This window comes from Rhinatrema bivittatum, chromosome 1 (genome assembly GCF_901001135.1).
Source record: "Rhinatrema bivittatum chromosome 1, aRhiBiv1.1, whole genome shotgun sequence".
NCBI classification, from domain to species: Eukaryota; Metazoa; Chordata; class Amphibia; order Gymnophiona; family Rhinatrematidae; genus Rhinatrema; species Rhinatrema bivittatum.
Window position 1 is genome coordinate 651,934,236 of NC_042615.1, and position 18,148 is coordinate 651,952,383.

Sequence of the window (18,148 nt, forward strand, 5' to 3'; positions counted from 1 at the left end):
GGAGCCTCGCCCGGGGCCTTCAGGTATCCAACCCCCTTCTCATCCAACAGGACAGTCTGCTGATCCTTATGACACTTGGGGTGATGATACTTCAACAGACACCATGACTTGCCTTCACCACCTTCTCCTACTGACAGTAGAAAGCGTTCTCCTCCAGAGGACCTCTCGTTCATAAATTTTGTGAAGGAAATGTCTGAGTTGGTTCCTTTTCAACTTCAGACGGAACAGGATGACAAGCACCAAATGATGGAGTTACTCCAATTTCTGGATGCCTCCAAGGTAATCACCTCTATTCCCATTCACCAAGTACTTCTTGATCTTCTCAAAAAGAACTGGGAAAATCCTGGATCAATTGCTCCAGTTCACAGGAAGGCTGACACTACTTACTTAGTTCAGTCAGCCCCATGTTTTCAAAAATCCCAGCTCGACCACCACTCAGTTGTGGTAGAGTCAGCTCAGAAAAAGGCGAAAAGGTCAAAACCTCACTCATCCACCCCACCTGCTAAAGAGCAGAAGTTCCTAGACAACATTGGTCGACGAGTGTTCCAAGGAGCCATGCTCATCTCCAGAATTGCTGCCTACCAGCTTTATATGACCCAATATAATAGGGTCATCTTTAAATAGATACAGGATCTATCTGAGTCCCTACCTGATAGGGTAGGGATAGCCTAGTAGTTAGAGCAATGAGCTATGAACCAGGAGACCAGGGTTCGAGTTCCGCTCTCGCTCCTTGTGACCTTGGGCAAGTCACTTTACCCTCCATTGCCTCAGGTACAAAACTTAGATTGTAAGCCCTCTGGGAATAGAGAAATACCTACAGTACCTGAATGTAAACCGATGTGATATCTCAGATTGAATGTCGGTATATAAAAATAATAATAAATAAATAAATAATAAATTCCAAGACCAGCTACAAACCCTTGTTAACAAAGGTTTTGAGGCAGGAAAACATGAGATTCGAACATCTTATGACATATTCAACACCTCTACTAGAGTATCTGCAGCTGCCATTTCAGCAAGATGGTGGGCCTGGCTCAAATCTTCTGACCTTTACCCAGAAATGCAAGACCGGCTGTCCAACCTGCCGTGTGTGGGAGATAATCTGTTCGGTGAACAGATCCAACGAATGGTGGCTGAATTAAAAGACCATCATGAGACCCTTAAACAGCTCTCTTCGATGCCGTCAGACTTCTCCTCAAGACAACCCTTCAGGAAGGACTCTAAGAAGTCTTCCAACCATCCAAGGAAGGCCTACCCACCACCAGCAAGGTCCCGTGCTACGAGACCTTATCAGAAACCACAAGCAGCTCCCCAGCCAAGGACCTGATTCAGGTTTTTGACTTCTGCTTGGAGAGCAGCAGCCAGATTCCTCTTCTGAACATACCAGTGGGAGGTCGATTGTGCCACTTTCTCAACATGTGGCAGTCAATCACAACCGACCAATGGGTATTGCAATTATTGCTCTGGGTTACCATCTGAACTTTCTCGCCCTGCCACCGGACTCCCCACCTCTGCAGACGTGGAGAACGTCCGACCACTCCATTCTTCTGGAGCAAGAGGTCTCCCTCCTTCTCCAGTCAAGAGCAATAGAACCCGTTCCATACTCTCAGCAAGGCCTAGGGTTCTATTCCCTGTACTTTCTGATCCCCAAAAAATCGGGGGATGTTCATCCAATCCTGGACCTACGTGCTCTCAACAAGTACCTCCAGCTGGAAAAGTTCAAGAAGGTTACCTTGGGATCGCTTTTACCTCTTCTACAAAGAGGAGACTGGCTCTGCTCTCTGGATCTCCAAGATGCATACACACACATTGCAATAACTCCAACTCATCGCAAATACCTGAGGTTTTTAGTAGGCCCCAAGCACTATCAATACCGAGTGCTTCCGTTCGGCCTGGCATCTGCACCACTAGTCTTTACAAAATGTCTCGTAGTTGTCGCAGCTTTCCTCAGAAAAGGTGGTGTTCAGTCGTCCAGATAGGGTAGACGTGGTTAATCAGGGTTCCAACCCAGCAAGCGGCTCGGTCCTCCCTCGATTTGACTCTATACACTCTAATTTCACTAGGATTTCTCGTCAATTATGGGAAATCCTATTTAGTCCCATCTCAAACCTTGTCATTCATTGGGGCAGACTTGGACACCTTGCAGGCAAAAGCTTTTCTACCTCAACAACGAGCGTTAACTCTCGTGTCTCTCGCTCACCAGTTACAGCCTCAGAATACTGCGACTGCACGCCAATTTCTCGTCGTCCTGGGTCACATGGCATCCTCAGTCCATGTCACACCATTGGCCCGCTTGGCCATGAGATTCATGCATTGGACTCTAAAGTCACAATGGATTCAAGCTGTTCAGCCTCTGTCGACCATTGTCCACATCACCGACTCACTCTGTCTATCTCTCGCTTGGTAGAAGAATCAGAACAATCTCCTCCAGGGATTTCCTTTTCACATGCCAGATGCTCAAGTCATTCTCACCACCGATGCTTCCAACCTCGGGTGGGGAGCCTATGTGAACGATCTGCAGACACAAGGATTTTGGTCTCCAGAGGAAGCCAAACACCAGATAAATTTCCTGGAGCTTCGAGCAATGCGATATGCTCTCAGAGCTTTTCAGGATTGCCTTTCCAATCAAGTCATCCTGATTCAGATGGACAACCAGGTGGCAATGTGGTACATCAACAAGCAAGGAGGCACAGGCTCCTTCCTTCTGTGTCAGGAAGCTGCGCAGATTTGGGCGGAAGCTCTCTCCCTCTCGATGTACCTCAGGGCCACCTACTTGCCAGGAGTGGACAATGTTCTAGCAGACAAGCTGAGTCGTGTCTTCCAACCGCACGAGTGGTCTCTCAACCCCTCTGTAGCGAACTCCATCTTCCAACAATGGGGTCATCCTCAGACAGACCTCTTTGCGTCCCCTCAGAACCACAAAGTGGACCATTACTGCTCCCTTATTCGCAGCAAAGGCTCTCGGCCCAGAGATGCATTCTCCCTCTCATGGGCAACCGGTCTGCTTTATGCATTCTCTCCACTTCCTCTTCTCTCGAAGACTCTCGCGAAGTTACGTCAGGACAAGGGAACCATGATCCTGATAGCACCTCACTGGCCATGCCAAGTGTGGTTTCCAATACTACAGGATCTCTCCATCCGCAGGCACATTCCCTTGGGACAGGACCCGCTTCTGATCACTCAAAACAAGGGGAGCCTACGCCATCCAAATCTTCAGGCCTTGTCCCTGACGGCATGGATGTTGAAAGGTTAATTCTTCAACCACTTAACGTTTCAGACCCAGTTTCCTGTGTCTTGATTGCTTCACGGAAGCCTTCCACAAGAAAATCTTACTCCTATAAATGGAAAAGGTTCACATCATGGTGCGCTTCTCAGTCCCTTGATCCCTTTTCCTGTCCAATCCCACAGTTTTTGGACTATCTCTGGCATCTGTCAGTCGGGTCTCAAGACATCTTCCATTAGAATTCATGCCAGTGCGGTAGCCGCCTTCCATAAAGGTATCGGGGATGCCCCTATATTAGTACAACCCCTGGTAACACGTTTTCTGAAGGGCTTGCTCCACATCAAGCCACCTCTACGTACTCCGGCCCCTTCTTGGGACCTTAACCTGGTTCTCGGTCGGCTCATGAAACCACCATTCGAGCCTCTTCACTCCTGTGATCTAAAATATCTCACATGGAAAATGATTTTCCTTTTGGCTATCACCTCAGCTCGCAGGGTTAGTGAGTTACAGCCCCTAGTTACCTATCCGCCTTACACTAAACTCCTGCAGGACCGGGCGGTACTCCGCACTCACCCTAAATTTTTACCTAAGGTAGTTTCGGAGTTTCACATTAATCAATCCATCGTACTACCTACCTTCTTTCCCAGGCCCCATTCCAATCCAGGGGAATAGGCTCTGCATACCCTTAACTGTAAACGGGCTCTAGCTTTTTATCTAGACCGTACAGTTGCCCACAGGACGAGCACTCAGTTATTTGTCTCATTCCACCCCAGCAAATTAGGGCAACCTGTAGGTAAGCAGACTCTCTCCTCCTGGTTGGCGGACTGCATATCTTTTTGCTATCAGCAAGCAGGCATTCCTTTTCAAGACCGTGTTAAAGCGCACACTGTGAGGGCCATGGCGACTTCAGTGGCACACCTACGATCGCTGCCACTTCCTGACATTTGCAGGGCTGCCACCTGGAGTTCTCTCCATACTTTTGCAGCCCACTATTGCTTGGACAAAGCCGGAAGACAAGATTCCATCTTTGGCCAGTCTGTCCTGTGTAACCTGTTTCCAACGTGACGTAGCAACACCCTTCCGCCCGGTGGGATTCAGGATGCCCTCTACCAAATTCAACCCCAGTTGTTGTGCCTGTTGCACGCCGTTGGGTACACTTGGTGCATGTTCGGACATCCTCAGCTCGGTACTCACCCATATGTGAGGCCTACCATCTTGCTTGTCCTGTGAGAAAGTAAATGTTGCTTACCTGTAACAGGTGTTCTCACAGGACAGCAGGATGTTAGTCCTCACGAAACCCGCTCGCTGCCCCGCGGTGTTGGGTTCGTTACGTTTTATTATTTTATTTTTTGGCACTTCCTATAGCTATAAACAAGACTGAAGGGGGGGACCCCTGCTGGCTGCAGGTTTAGTGCCATGCTGAGCATGGCCAGTAGGTGCCAGTCAAAGTTCTAGAAACTTTGACAAAAGTGTTCCGTGATTGGGCTCCATCCTGGGATGTCACCCATATGTGAGGACTAACATCCTGCTGTCCTGTGAGAACACCTGTTACAGGTAAGCAACATTTGCTTTATATAATCATTGATCTCATCAAAAAGAAAACAATTTTTTGAAGGTGATTTTCTTTTAAACCAAATTGTGAAAGTTTGAAACATCCATAAGAAGATAAAGGTGTGCACTTAGATCATCAACTGAAGTGTTCAAATTCAGTAAAGTGATGGAAGCATTAATAATAGTAACAGCACAGAAGTCCCAAACAAATCAATGCTTGTCTATGCACTGGTAGAAATAGGAACTCCCTGAGCAAAGAGTTTTTGGTGCAAGATACATCCTGCAGAGAAGCAGAGCGAGCAGTAAGAGGGCTGAGTTTATCTGGAATAGGGACACAATCACACACATAATTGTGTTTGTCTAATATAATATGTGGCAGTTTATTCTTATTGTAGCTGAATTACATTCTAAATAAAAGTCCGTATGTCTGACTTCCTATTTTAAAAATGCATCATCAATTAAACTTACTGACAGCTTAACATAAAACAGAAAAAGAGCTGGTATCATTTCCTACTAACAACTAATATAAATAAGCAGTACAATTTACTGAAACAAGATTAGCAAAACCACAAATCCCAGAATGCCAATCAATGGATTTGATGTCAGACATTCCACATGGGAGAAAAAATCTCTTCCTAAGCAATGAAAATGTTTATAGTGAAAACTCTTTAAAATATTAGCAGAACTTTACTGTTAAAGGCATTAGACTGAGGAAGGAAGCTGTTTAACCCATTAAGTAGCTAAAGTACAGATATAAACTCTTTAAAATATTAGCAGAACTTTACTGTTAAAGGCATTAGACTGAGGAAGGAAGCTGTTTAACCCATTAAGTAGCTAAAGTACAGATATAAACTCTCCTATATATTATTGCAACAATCTAAATTACTGAAATGAAGTTTTCTCACATTCCAGTAAACTAATAACAGTATTTTATTTATTTTTATTTGTTTAGCCATTTATTTACCATTGTTCCAAGTGAAGATCACAACGGTTTACATCATGACACAAATATTATAAGTACTAATTACATTCACTTGATCTGTTTATATTTCATACATTTTAGGCAAAAACAGTATATTAAAAAAATTGTATAAAAAGTTTTAAAATATTTAATCTAAATCTTCATAATCAGCTTTGTGCACAAATACAATAATATATCTTATAAATACAATAATATATCTTAAAACCATCAAGAATTTTCTGTTCTCTGAAGAGACATCTCCAGTAGTTATCTCAGACATGTCAAAAGACACATTAACAACAAAATGAATATTACTTCCTATTATTTTCTTTCTGTAGCATAAATCCATATCTCATGATATCTCACCATAGAGGAAACATGCAAATAACTTTTGTAACCTTAGTTTCACACTCTCTGAACCTAAGAACAAGAATCTTTTTTTTTTTTTTTTTAATCAACTAGTAACAAATTCTCTGACCACTAATGACGAACCTCAACAGCCATCACATGATATAACCTTCAAAAAAAGAACAATATCTCCAAAGTATAAATATTTAGTGCTTAAATAAAATACATCACGTTCACTTTAAGGAAGGAAAGGATTTGGCTGTAGCTAAACACAGACTGAATAGATAAGAAACATTTAGAGTTTGGAGAGACTGTTATAAAATGTGGAATGGATTTGAGGTGCTTTTTCTTCCCTCTGGAAAGGAACAATTATGAAAGGTGCACTCTTCAGTGAGAGGGAGACCTGATGCAGGATTAAGTAATTATGCTCAGAGGAACAAGAATCTGGAAGAAGGTCTGGAGCAGTTCTTGCCATAAAGATATCCTTTGGTTTTATCCAAGATTTGTTTAGGACCGGAAAGAGCAGATGACTCCTGCTTCTACTGCACTTTCCCTACATGGTTCTAAAATTTTCACAACTTTGTAACCATGTGCCAACAATCAATAAATATCCACATGCCAGTGGATTTATTTGTTTGCCAACAAAAGTAACTCTTGGCCACCACCAGGAGTTGGCAAATCAGGTGACATTAAAAAAAAAAAATAATAATAATCAAAACTGTTCTCTTGACCTACAATCAACTTCGCCAGATGGGCAAATGCACAAATTGTCGAGCCTGAGCGCCCTTTGACTGTCGTGATTTTGCTTGTTTCATAGCCTCCCCGTGGCCTGAGTCTGTGGCTATGACACCTCCTCAACATAGAGGCCTCTAGTGAGCTCCAGTTGGAGCTATCCAAGCCATTTCCTCACTGGCTTTGTGACTCAGCCGGAGGTGCAGCCTCCTCTCCACTAGGGAACCTCGGGGATCTTCATCTCCAGCCTTGTCAAGTTCCTCCTCATTGCTTGCACCACACCCAAGCTCCAGCCCTATGTAAACTTGCATTGCTTATATACCTTTGCCTCTTCATGGAGTCATTCATGGCTGTCTGACCTGACCACACTTACTTTGCTCCATTCCACGTGACCTCCGGGCCTTCTTGCTTCTTGCCTTGTGGACTATCTAGGCCTTGTCTTGTGGCCTCCTGGCCTTCTTTGCTCCTTGTCCATTGCTATGTTAGATTCTGGAGCTACCACCCAGGAAAAAGATCTAGGCATCATAGTGGATAAAACTTTAAAATCGTCGGCTCAGTGTGCTGCAGCAGTCAAAAAAGCAAACAGAATGTTAGGAATCATTAGGAAGGGAATGGTTAATAAAACGGAAAATGTCATAATGCCTCTATATCGCTCCATGGTGAGACCGCACCTTGTATACTGTGTACAATTCTGGTCGCCGCATCTCAAAAAAGATATAGTTGCGATGGAGAAGGTACAGAGAAGAGCAACCAAAATGCTATAGGTGATGGAACAGCTCCCCTATGAGGAAAGGCTGAAGAGGTTAGGGCTGTTCAGCTTGGAGAAGAGATGGCTGAGGGGGGATATGATAGAGGTCTTTAAGATAATGAGAGGTCTTGAATGAGTAGATGTGAATCGGTTATTTACACTTTCGGATATTAGAAGGACTAGGGGGCATTCCATGAAGTTAACAAGTAGCACATTTAAGACTAATCGGAGAAAATTATTTTTCACTCAACTCACAATTAAGCTCTGGAATTTATTGCCAGAGGTTAGTGCAGTTAGTGTAGCTGGGTTCAAAAAAGGTTTGGATAAGTTCTTGGAGAAGTCCATTAACTGCTATTAATCAAGTTTACTTAGGGAAAAACCACTGCTATTAATTGCATCAGTAGCATGGGATCTTCTTAGTGTTTGGGTAATTGCCAGGTACTTGTGGCCTGGTTTGGTCTCTATTGGAAACAGGATGCTGGGCTTGATGGACCCTTGGTCTGAAACGGCATGGCAAATTCTTATGTTCTTATCTTTCTGTGTGACTTCCTGCCCTGCTCTATTCTTATATCCTGCCTTCTGGCCTATCCAGGCCTCTCTCTATGGCCTAAGGGCCTCCAGCCTTCATGCCTTCAGGCTTCTGTGTTGTCTTGCCTTGTCCTTGTTCAGTTCTGTCCTGTCTTTGTTTGGTCTTGCAGTGCCAGACTAGTCCTGTTTCTGATATTCTTTCCCTGTCTTGTCAGTACCTTGTCTTGCCCCAGCCAGTAGCTAGTTCCAATCCCTGTTTAATATCCTGCCTTGCCTGTGTGTCTCACAGTCCATGCTCAGTATCTTGCCTTGTCTCTATGTACACTCCGCCCCTGTCCTTGTTCTGTATCCAGCCCAGCCCTGCTGCAGCCTGCCTCGTATAACCTATACCAAGCCTTGCCTTGTCCAGTCTGTCTAAGCCTTGCCTTGAACGAGCCTGCTGTACTTTGTTCCAGTTCCCAGGACTCACCATGATGAACTACTACCATAGAGACCTACTGGCCCCCAGAACCCAAGGGCTGAACCTTTGGGGGAGGGGGATGGTTAGGCGAAGACTCATTCAGTCCAGTGTCTTGCCTTGCTGTCCTGTACAGCTCCTGGAGTTGCGTACCCAGCTTCTAGGAATTATAATATTGACTAGATGCTATCAAATAATGACATTTAGTGATTCCATTAATATTTCCTTCATTTTACTTTCATGAAAGGAGCCAGTATAACCATTTGTTAATATGAAAAAATCAGGAAATACAGGCCAATATATCATTTGTTGTCCAACAGTAAATAACTTATTACTTAGTATACAGTTATTAATTGGAATTTTGGATAGTCTTATATGATATATTTCTATGTAAGGTGAAACTCAGCTTCTGACCATTAAAAGCTCTGTTAACAGTATTTCTAACAATTTCTGAACCTTATGAATAATAATTTCTACCTACATACAGTCGTTATTTCTCTAAATGTTTTACCACTGACAGTAAGCAAATTCTAGTTTATATCATTTCTGGTCTGTGAAACACATAGTCTTTAGCATTAGCCTAGCAAAGGTTATTGTAGTTCACATAATTTTATGAGACCTACACATTGAGCTTATCTTGGCCTTGGAAAAAGCACAAAACAGACCAAAAGCCAGCTTTCCAGGATTGTACAGTCCTATAAGCATGAAGACTGATGTGAAGTTTCTGTTGAGAGGGCTTCTGGCTTCAAGCACTCCCAGCAGCCTCATAAGTCTGATCATTAATTAGCCTTCCAGGGAGCTTGCTCCTCAAAGTCTCATACACCAGCACTCCTAACAAATATGCTAAGAGATAGGATTTGACAGGGAAGTGAATGTACCTATCCATTAAGTTATTTTCTACATCAGACTATCAAATCTATGTAGCCAAATATCTGCAGTTTGCAAACTAGCACATGGGAATAGTAAGGTTTATTCTACAACCAGGGCTTGATTTAAAATTTGGGTATCCATAAGTACTGGGTGGGGGAGGGTCCCTGGATTGCCCTTGCCCACATCTTCCACTCTGCCCTAGTCCTACAGTCCATCATGTCCTCCTATCACTTTCAAAGATTATCTGGGCCTGCTGCCCTCTTCAGCAGCAACTGCAGTAGCAGCAACAATATCTTGAAAAGTCAGTGCGGGACCTGTGAGCCAGTGCATGCTCTCAGTCTCTGTCCTCACCTCCTGCATGATCTTGCTGTAAATTTGGAAACTGTGGAAACCACTAAAGGGCCTTGAATATGCACTGGCTCACAGGACTCGTATTGACTTTTGTTCAAGTTGTTGCTGCTTCTTCTGCAAGTGGCACAAAAGCAGACAGCGGCAGCAGGCCCAGGTGATGGCAGCATTCTTGAAGCCTCTCATAAAGTAGGCAACTACCTCTGTTCTAATTTCTCTCTGCCATAATTGGGCCTGTCCTTAAGATAGATATAATTGATTCCTCGCCTGAAGTTGTGATAGAATGGAATGTGGGATGTATCCTTGGATGCCTGTGACTGCAGCTAGAAGTGCAGTGACTAACTTGATGCCTGCAGTCATACATGGTTGTGAGTCATCTGGTCTTCAATCTGAAATCCAAGATTACCTCTCTAACCTAATTTACTCTAGAGTGAATCTTTTCAGAGAAAAATTAGAGGCATCCTCTGTACCCTTCTTTGCTTGGATGGTTGTCTTAAGCATTGTGGTTCCAATTCATCTCCTTAATTGCTTATTTTGTGCTTGATATGTTTATTGACTTTTTTTTACATTTTATAAATATTGTAAATATTTGTAACCATGGGGATTATGCCATAAAGTTTGGCATTCATACTAACACCATTTGGCATGCCTATGCAATACTGACCCTAAACCAGGGTCAGAACATATTACCATGTATATACACACATGTAAATGAAGGGATATCACTTGCAAATGAGTCTTTAGTGTTTGCATGGGAAATAGCATGGTATGCTTGCCTTCATCAACTATTTAGCATGTGTTCACTAAAGCCAAAAATGTAACACCTGTTTTGGCCTATGTGTTAATTTTTTAGCTTGCACACTTTTGAAGAGGCACAACAGCCAACATTCCTTATTGTAACTGAAAGATTAAAGTGATTTAACACTCAGTGCAGAAGGCACAAGGCTTTTACTGTGTCTAATAATTCCACAAAGTCATACAGAATGACATGATTCTGATCATTGCTTTTAGGAATGTGGGTAGTCTGGTCAAAGGCCATTGCAGGTAGTAAGAGCATTGGTCTGGGCATTGTGGACTTCTTTGAGGTCAGTGATTGTTTTTTGTTGTTGTTCTTTTGTTTTTACTGCGGATCTCTCTTCAGAGAGCTTATGAGACTCTTCTAGGCTGTGTTATCATGCAGTTCACCTACAAGCAAGGCTGGCATCACTCAGAGGCCCCCTATTTAATCTTATCACAAAATGTTTAATCATATACCAGCCTAGTACCTGCTAGATTTTTCTTTTTTTATTAATTTTTTGTTGCAACTAAAAGCACTGTAACAAATATCATTACTTTCAATAGCCATAGACAGCTCTCCAAAACAACATGCTGTGTCAAAAACAAAAATATTTTGTGCCTCCAGAGACGTATAATTAATTATATGTTTTTATATCTTGTAATTATCAAAATGGTCCTTAGCTTGAAGCTCACTGGAAGCCTTCAAACGGTGGCTAGCTTCATCATCGTTTGATCTCGGGAGCATTGGCCTAACAGTGATAACTGTCTGCTTCAGGAGCTGATAGGGTTAACAGCATTAAACAACATGGCCTTGAATTTTTCCATAGCAACCATGCTGTGAAACTGCGAAATAACTCATGCCTTCCTCCCTTTGGATGGCCCAAACTGCATAGCTGTAAAGCAGATTTCCAGGTTTTGTACCCAACATCAGTTGTGAATGACAAAAAAAATATAGAGAGTGCAAGTAGTAGAATACCAAAACCAAAAAAACATTCAGAGTGAATTACAATAAGTAAGTAAAAATTGTGATGGTGACATTTTAAACATGAGCTGCTAAAGGACCTTCATAACACCCGTACGTGCTGTATATTTATGCATGAAGTGCCCAGGGTATATTTAATAATTGTTCATATGGTAACTTAATTTTTTAGAATTTTTATGCAAAATAAGAGTATCTGCTCTCACTATTGGAACACAGTGATTTTACTCTGAATAGAGAGATGGCAACACTGTTGAGATGTTCACCCCTAATGCAGTCTACCATTCAAAACATGATGTTGGGTGCAATATAATATAATGTTCATTGCTACCACTATTTCTCAATCGAGCACTTCCATCAACAAAAGGGAAGTAACCTCTTTTATTTTGCATAAAAATTCTAAAAAATGAAGTTAACCTAGGATCAATGATTAAATATGACCCGGGCATTTGTGCATAAATTAGCAGCACGTATAGGTGTTATGAAGGTCATTTAGCAGCTCATGTTTAAAGTGTCACCGTCACAATTTTCACTTACTTAATGTAATTCACTTTGAATGCTCTTTTGGTTTTGTACCCAACATGCCATGCAGCCTGTGATGTTACATGAGTCCACAATTGGCTGGCAAGCTCCTTATTAGCTGGCTATGGAGGCGAAGTGGGCAGGGCTGGTGGGAGGTTTAAAGAAAAGATATGTTTTCTCTATCCTTCATTCCCTGCTTCCTGAAAAGACTGCTCACTTCCCATTCACCCAACCCCTTTCTCCCATTAGTGGCATCGATAGAGGTTCATCTAGCTAGCATGTGTTTATTGGAGCATTATTTTTTTAAATATGTTTTTTTCTATATAGATAGCTTACTAATGGGGTTATATATACTAATAAATGGGTCACTTATGTTATCACAGAAATGCAGTATATTGGCATTTTACCTTCACAGTGGGCGTTTGAGCCTCAGAGGGATAGATGAGAGAGTCAAAGGTCCAGTTTGTGTGATGGCCCATGGTATTGATCCCAGGAGTCCCTGCACTTACGTTAAATTCTGCGAACAAAGCCTTTTTATTCAAGACTAGCTTTGGGATATTATTTTAGGGCAAGAGCAGGCTTTACTTTTAAGGGTGGACCGCAAAGGCTGCTTGGATAGCAGAAACAGGGCTTGCTGTTAACAGCCCTGGCATAATGCTTAATTAAAAGTTTTTTTTTCCCCATCATTTGCACCCCCACCACCACCTCCTTGTAAGGAAGGGGAGAGGGCAGAGACTGAGCAACAAGAGGAATTCGAGCACCTGAATTAATTTCCCTATTAGATCATCTAATAAAGCTATAGCTATATTATCCAACCCAAGATGTATCATGTGTTGGCATGCATTTGCCTCCATGAGGGTGGGGATGAGTATGTGGAGGGATGGAGAAGGGATATCCATGGCTGCCCCTGAAAGCAAATCACTTCTCCTCTGGGAGTTGTATACTCAATTCTGTCCACATCTATACTGTTTAGATCAAAAAGGAACTGACCATTGCAGTAAACCATTGGATCATTGGCAAGTGGTTGCTAGATAAAATTCTAAATTGTCAGAACTTAAGCTAGGCAAATTTGATGCGGCACACAACAGATCATGTTATCCCTCTGTATAAATCCATTAAAATCCTGGCCTTCAAGAATTATTACAGGCACCTAATTATCTTTTATAGATATACTAAGAAAAATGTAATGTCAGCATATTCCAAGACTGCCAGATTCATTTTTAGGCTTTAGTCCAGCATTGAGAAGCACAAGATAATGTAACTTGGTATTTCATCCAAAAAAATAAAGTAATGGATTTTTGATATGATGCATACTTACTGATGTTTTGTTTTGCATCCTAGGGAAACTCGTCGGATCTTGGAAAGGGTAGTATACCAACCTGGCTACCCTGAGACGATTACTTCGGTTGCACGGTGGTATCTCCTAAGACACTTGCATGCCAAATATGATGATGAACTTATTGATGTAAGAGATACTTCTTGACAAAATAAGTTTATAAAAGGTTGCATGTTGTGCATCACAAAACAATGATAAGTAACATAGCACAGACTCAATAATGACCTCAAAGAGGTTTATTTAGTTACACTCAAATTAAGCATCTTACAATTTGTCACTGATAAGCATCCATTGTTTTTATTCAATCTAACTTATAAAAACACATGAAAAAGTAATATTCAGACATTTTATGCTATCATATATTTCAGAGCTAAAATTATGGAGAGTTACAGTAGTTAAGGGCTTTTATGCACAGCCAGCGGTATACTGTTATTTCTGTAACTGCTCAAAAAATAATGGAAAATATGTTTTTCATAATAGGATATGTGAATTGATTATGAATAACAAAGTACTAAACTGTTTTCAGCAAAAGGAACATTCATGTTCTTGGTCACTCCTGTACTACTTCATTTTTTAAATAAGAGGTCTAGAGGTATGGCATAAAAGCTATAGAGTCTGTCTTTTTCAAATAGATATTTATTTAGGAAATATTTTCATTGAAATTTCGAGAGAGGAATAAGTCCTCTAACATGGTCCGTGTTTCACACAAGCTGTGTCAAGTGGGACAAAAATCAGAATAATGAAATTCACACTTTCTACATTGTAAGAATAGATCTTGTCTATTCTGACAGTACAATCTGTGCATCTACCACTTTCCTTTTTGTGCTTGTGCTATTTTATTTTTGAAACATTCTTTTTTTTGGTCCAGTAAAGGATAACACAACCTGCAAAAATATTAGTTGTCAGATAATGCTCATAACATAGTTAATTTCACTTTTTACTTATCTTTAAAAATGAGAATTTTATCAGATTTGACATTATGAATTCATCTAACATTTCTATTATCTTGAAAATGGATCCAGTGGAAAAATTCAGTTGCAGGAAAGACTGCCTACTAAGAAAAAATCCTGATCTATAGATAGGGATCATAGTTTTCAGTTTAATTTTATGGTGCAGTCACATAACCTAAAAGATGCATCACAGATAGAAGAAATTGATAGGGATTTAATGGAGGATCTTTTTTATTTATCTATTTAAAACCACTTGCATCCAATTCCCTCCAAAGTGCGGGGCAGGTAACATAAAAACATACATAAAAGCGGGTGTCAATAAAAACATGAAATTGTTAACCAACACACATTTGAGCAGGTCTTATTATGGAGCTGGGGACCAGGTATCTGAGAGGATGCAGCAAGCAGTTTTACTTGCTCAAGTTGGAAGGGTATCAAATCCTTAAAGGCAATATTGAAAAAAAAATGTTTTAAGGGCTTTCCTAAATTTTTTTTGGGACATCAATGCTGCAAAGATATGTGGGTAGTGAATTCCACAGGGTTGGGCCTGCTACTGAAAAGGCTTGTTCTCTAGTGGAGTCTAGCTATGTGTGTCGGGGGGGAGGAATTGCAAGAAGCTGTAGTTTCAAGGCAGTGTTAGTCAATGTTTAAGGGATGGGGGGATACTTGCTACCTCTAGGCCTCCCAATATACTGATACCACTACACCAGGCTCATGCCCCTTTTCCACCCAGGCTTAACTCCCTCTCTTTCCCCTTTCAACTCTCTCCTCTCCATACCAGTCCCCCTTTTAAAACTTAACCTCTCAAAAGGGTGATCAGAGCTGGCAGTGCCTCAGCCATGTTTCCTCTGTTTCCTTTTAGTACGGGGTGATCCAAAGCCACTAGGGGAGGGCTTCCCAAACCTTTTGTCTATGTGACCCCATTTTAGTATTTGTCCACATGTAGTAGACAAGATTGACAAACTGAAGAGTAGCAAATCGCCTGGACCAGATTTTATACATCCCAGAATTTTGAAAGGACTCAAAAATGAAAATTCAGCTCTATTACTAGTAATTTGTAACTTATCTTTAAAATCATTAATTTTACCTGAAGACTGGAAGGTGGCCAGTGTCACCCTGATATTTAAAAAGGGGTGATCCAGGAAACTATAAGCCAGTGAGCCTGACTTCAGTGCCAGTAAAAATCGTGGAAACTATTCTAAAGAACAAAATCACAGAACATATAGATAGACATTTAATGGGGCACAGCCAGCATGGATTTACTCAAGGGAAGTGTTGCCTCACAAATCTACATTTTTTGAAGGGATTAATAAACATGGATAAAGGTGATCTGGTAGTGTATTTGGATTATCAGAAGGCATTTGACAAAGTCCCCCACAAGAGGCTTCTAAGAAAATTTACAAAATCATGAAAGAGGAGACTGTTTCCTTTCTTTTAACTACTTTGCAATCTACAAACATACAGAGTTAGGATTCAATGGTCAGTTTTTTCGGTGGCGTGCCTCGTGGATCTGTACTTGGACCAGTGCTTTTTAATATATTTATAAATGATCTGGAAAGGGTAACAAGTGAGGTGATCAAATTTTCTGACGACACACTAATTCAGAGTAGTTAAACTATAAGTGGATACTTATAAATTGCAGGAAGACCTTGCAGATAGTGATAAATTGCAGGAGAACCTTGTGAGACTAGAAGAACATGTGTTCAAATGGCAGGTGAAATTTAATGTGGACAAGTGCAAGGTGATGCATATAGGGAAAAATACATTCTGTAGTTATACAATATCAGGTTTCATGTTAGGAGTTACCACCCAGGAAAAAAAATCTAGGCATCATACATTGAAATCGTTGGCTCAGTGTGCTATGGCAATTAAAAAAAAAAAACCAAACAGAATGTAAGGAATTACATTTCCTCTCTCTCTAGTTATGGTGGCAGAAAAAGACCAAATGGTCTATCCAGTCTGCCCAGCAAGTTTCTTATGATTTTAACTGCCACTCTGTGCAGTTTACACTCAACACTTATGTTAAGGGTAGTAATACTACTAGCAAAACTTTCACGTGGTAAGCAGCCTTCATAATTCAGACAATGCTGTTTTACATGCTTTGCTTTTGAACTTAGCCATAGAAGCATTTGTGTGCTTTTTCCATAATGTCTGCGTATCAGTACCCGGATCATAAAAGTCAGGGCCCTGTGTTGGCTATTGTCTGAATCTGATTCCTCTTTTATCCCTACTATTGAAGCGGAGAGCAGTGTTGCAAATGTGTCAAAATCATGAAGGCTACTTGGTTAAGGGAGTAATTGACGCTTCATGCAGGTTAACCCCTGTGCCCTTTCCTTCATTTCCATGCTCTGGCCTTTAGGGATCCACAGTGTTTATCCCATGCCTTTTTTAATTTGTTTACTGTTTTTGTCCTCACCACCTCTTCCAGAAAGGTATTCTGGACATCCACCACCCTCTCCATGAAGAAATATTTCCTGACATTGGTTCTGAATCATTCCCCCCCGGAGACTCATTTTGTGATCCCCTAGTTCTGTTGTCTGCTTTCCAATGGAAAAGGTTTGAAGTTTGTCCATCATTGAAACCTTTCAGATATCCAAAGGTCTGCACCTCCTCTCCTCCATGGTATATATATATTTAGATCCTTCAGCCTCTCCTCATATGTCTTCTGATATAGACCCCAAATCATTTTGGTCACCCTTCTCTGGAACAATTTCTGTTATGAGCCGAAAAAGCCTTGACCTTCATAATCCTGACATCTTATGGTTTATGATTTTTTAATTTGATTTATTGCATAACCATACTAATCCAAGCAGTGCTATTTCCTGAAGCCTATTAATAAGAATGATTTATAATATAAAAAGCCATACATGTCAACAAATACAATAAGTGAAACCTTGCCACTGTCAATTCTCATTTCATTTCATTTATTGAACTTTATTATTTATTTGAAGCTTTTATATACTGACATTAGTAGGAAACATCATACCGGTTTCCATTCGAACTAAAAAGGTGGAAAGTACATAAAACAGGAAATGGGGGGTGGGCAATGAATAGAGAGAGGCCGAGAGGTAGCCGTAAACATAACAAAGAGGAGTGAAATGCAAATAACAATGCGAAATAACAAGTAATAACTTTATATACTAGTAATAAAAGTAATAACTTTTATTACTTTTAATAAAAAAAATAACTTTTATTTATTTTTTATTACCTTTTTAATTAATAAAAGTAATAACTTTATATACTGCTTGTCAAGCAAGCTATCCAGGTGGTTTTCAAAATTAAACCAATCTAATCTCGTTGTGCAACGCAATGAGAGCGATTCCGTGCTATAAAACTCATCAACAGCCTAATTGGTGGGGACGGAGCACGTTCATTTTAGTGACAAAATCAACCAGTTGATCTCCACAAACCTTCTCAATGACTTTAGTCACAAATACAAGCTTTGATACTAGACAATAGTGATTAGCTACAACTGCATCCAAAAAATTCTTTTTAAAATTATACAAATTTGCACTTTAATATTGGTGCAACATATACAGCTATTTAAGCTAGTTGAATACTTAACGAATAGAGTTAAACAATTTTCTGTGGCTAATGTGTACATTCAGCAGAGGTTTTTGCTGGGGGTTTTTTTTGGTTTTTTTTAATGAAAAGATCAGTAAAATTCAGAAGGAATTTTCTTCTTTGGTTATCAGCAGTTGAATATTCTGTAGAAGGTTTTTCGAAGTACCTTTTCCTCTCTAAATTTTACATCAGTAAGAATTGAGCGAATACATTCTAGAATGGGCTAGAGTACTTCTCTTTTACACCATTTACCT

At 40.7% G+C, this 18,148-nt stretch overlaps 1 protein-coding gene across 2 annotated transcripts in view; it reads left to right on the forward strand.

Annotated features, from left to right (window-relative positions):
• TTC37 (tetratricopeptide repeat domain 37) overlaps positions 1-18,148 on the forward strand; it is a 539,154-nt gene that overhangs the window by 508,009 nt on the left and 12,997 nt on the right. For both annotated transcript variants that reach the window (XM_029573103.1, XM_029573110.1), the window contains exon 40: positions 13,386-13,509. In XM_029573103.1, coding sequence (XP_029428963.1) covers positions 13,386-13,509 — 124 coding nt within the window. The remainder of the gene's footprint in view (positions 1-13,385; positions 13,510-18,148) is intronic.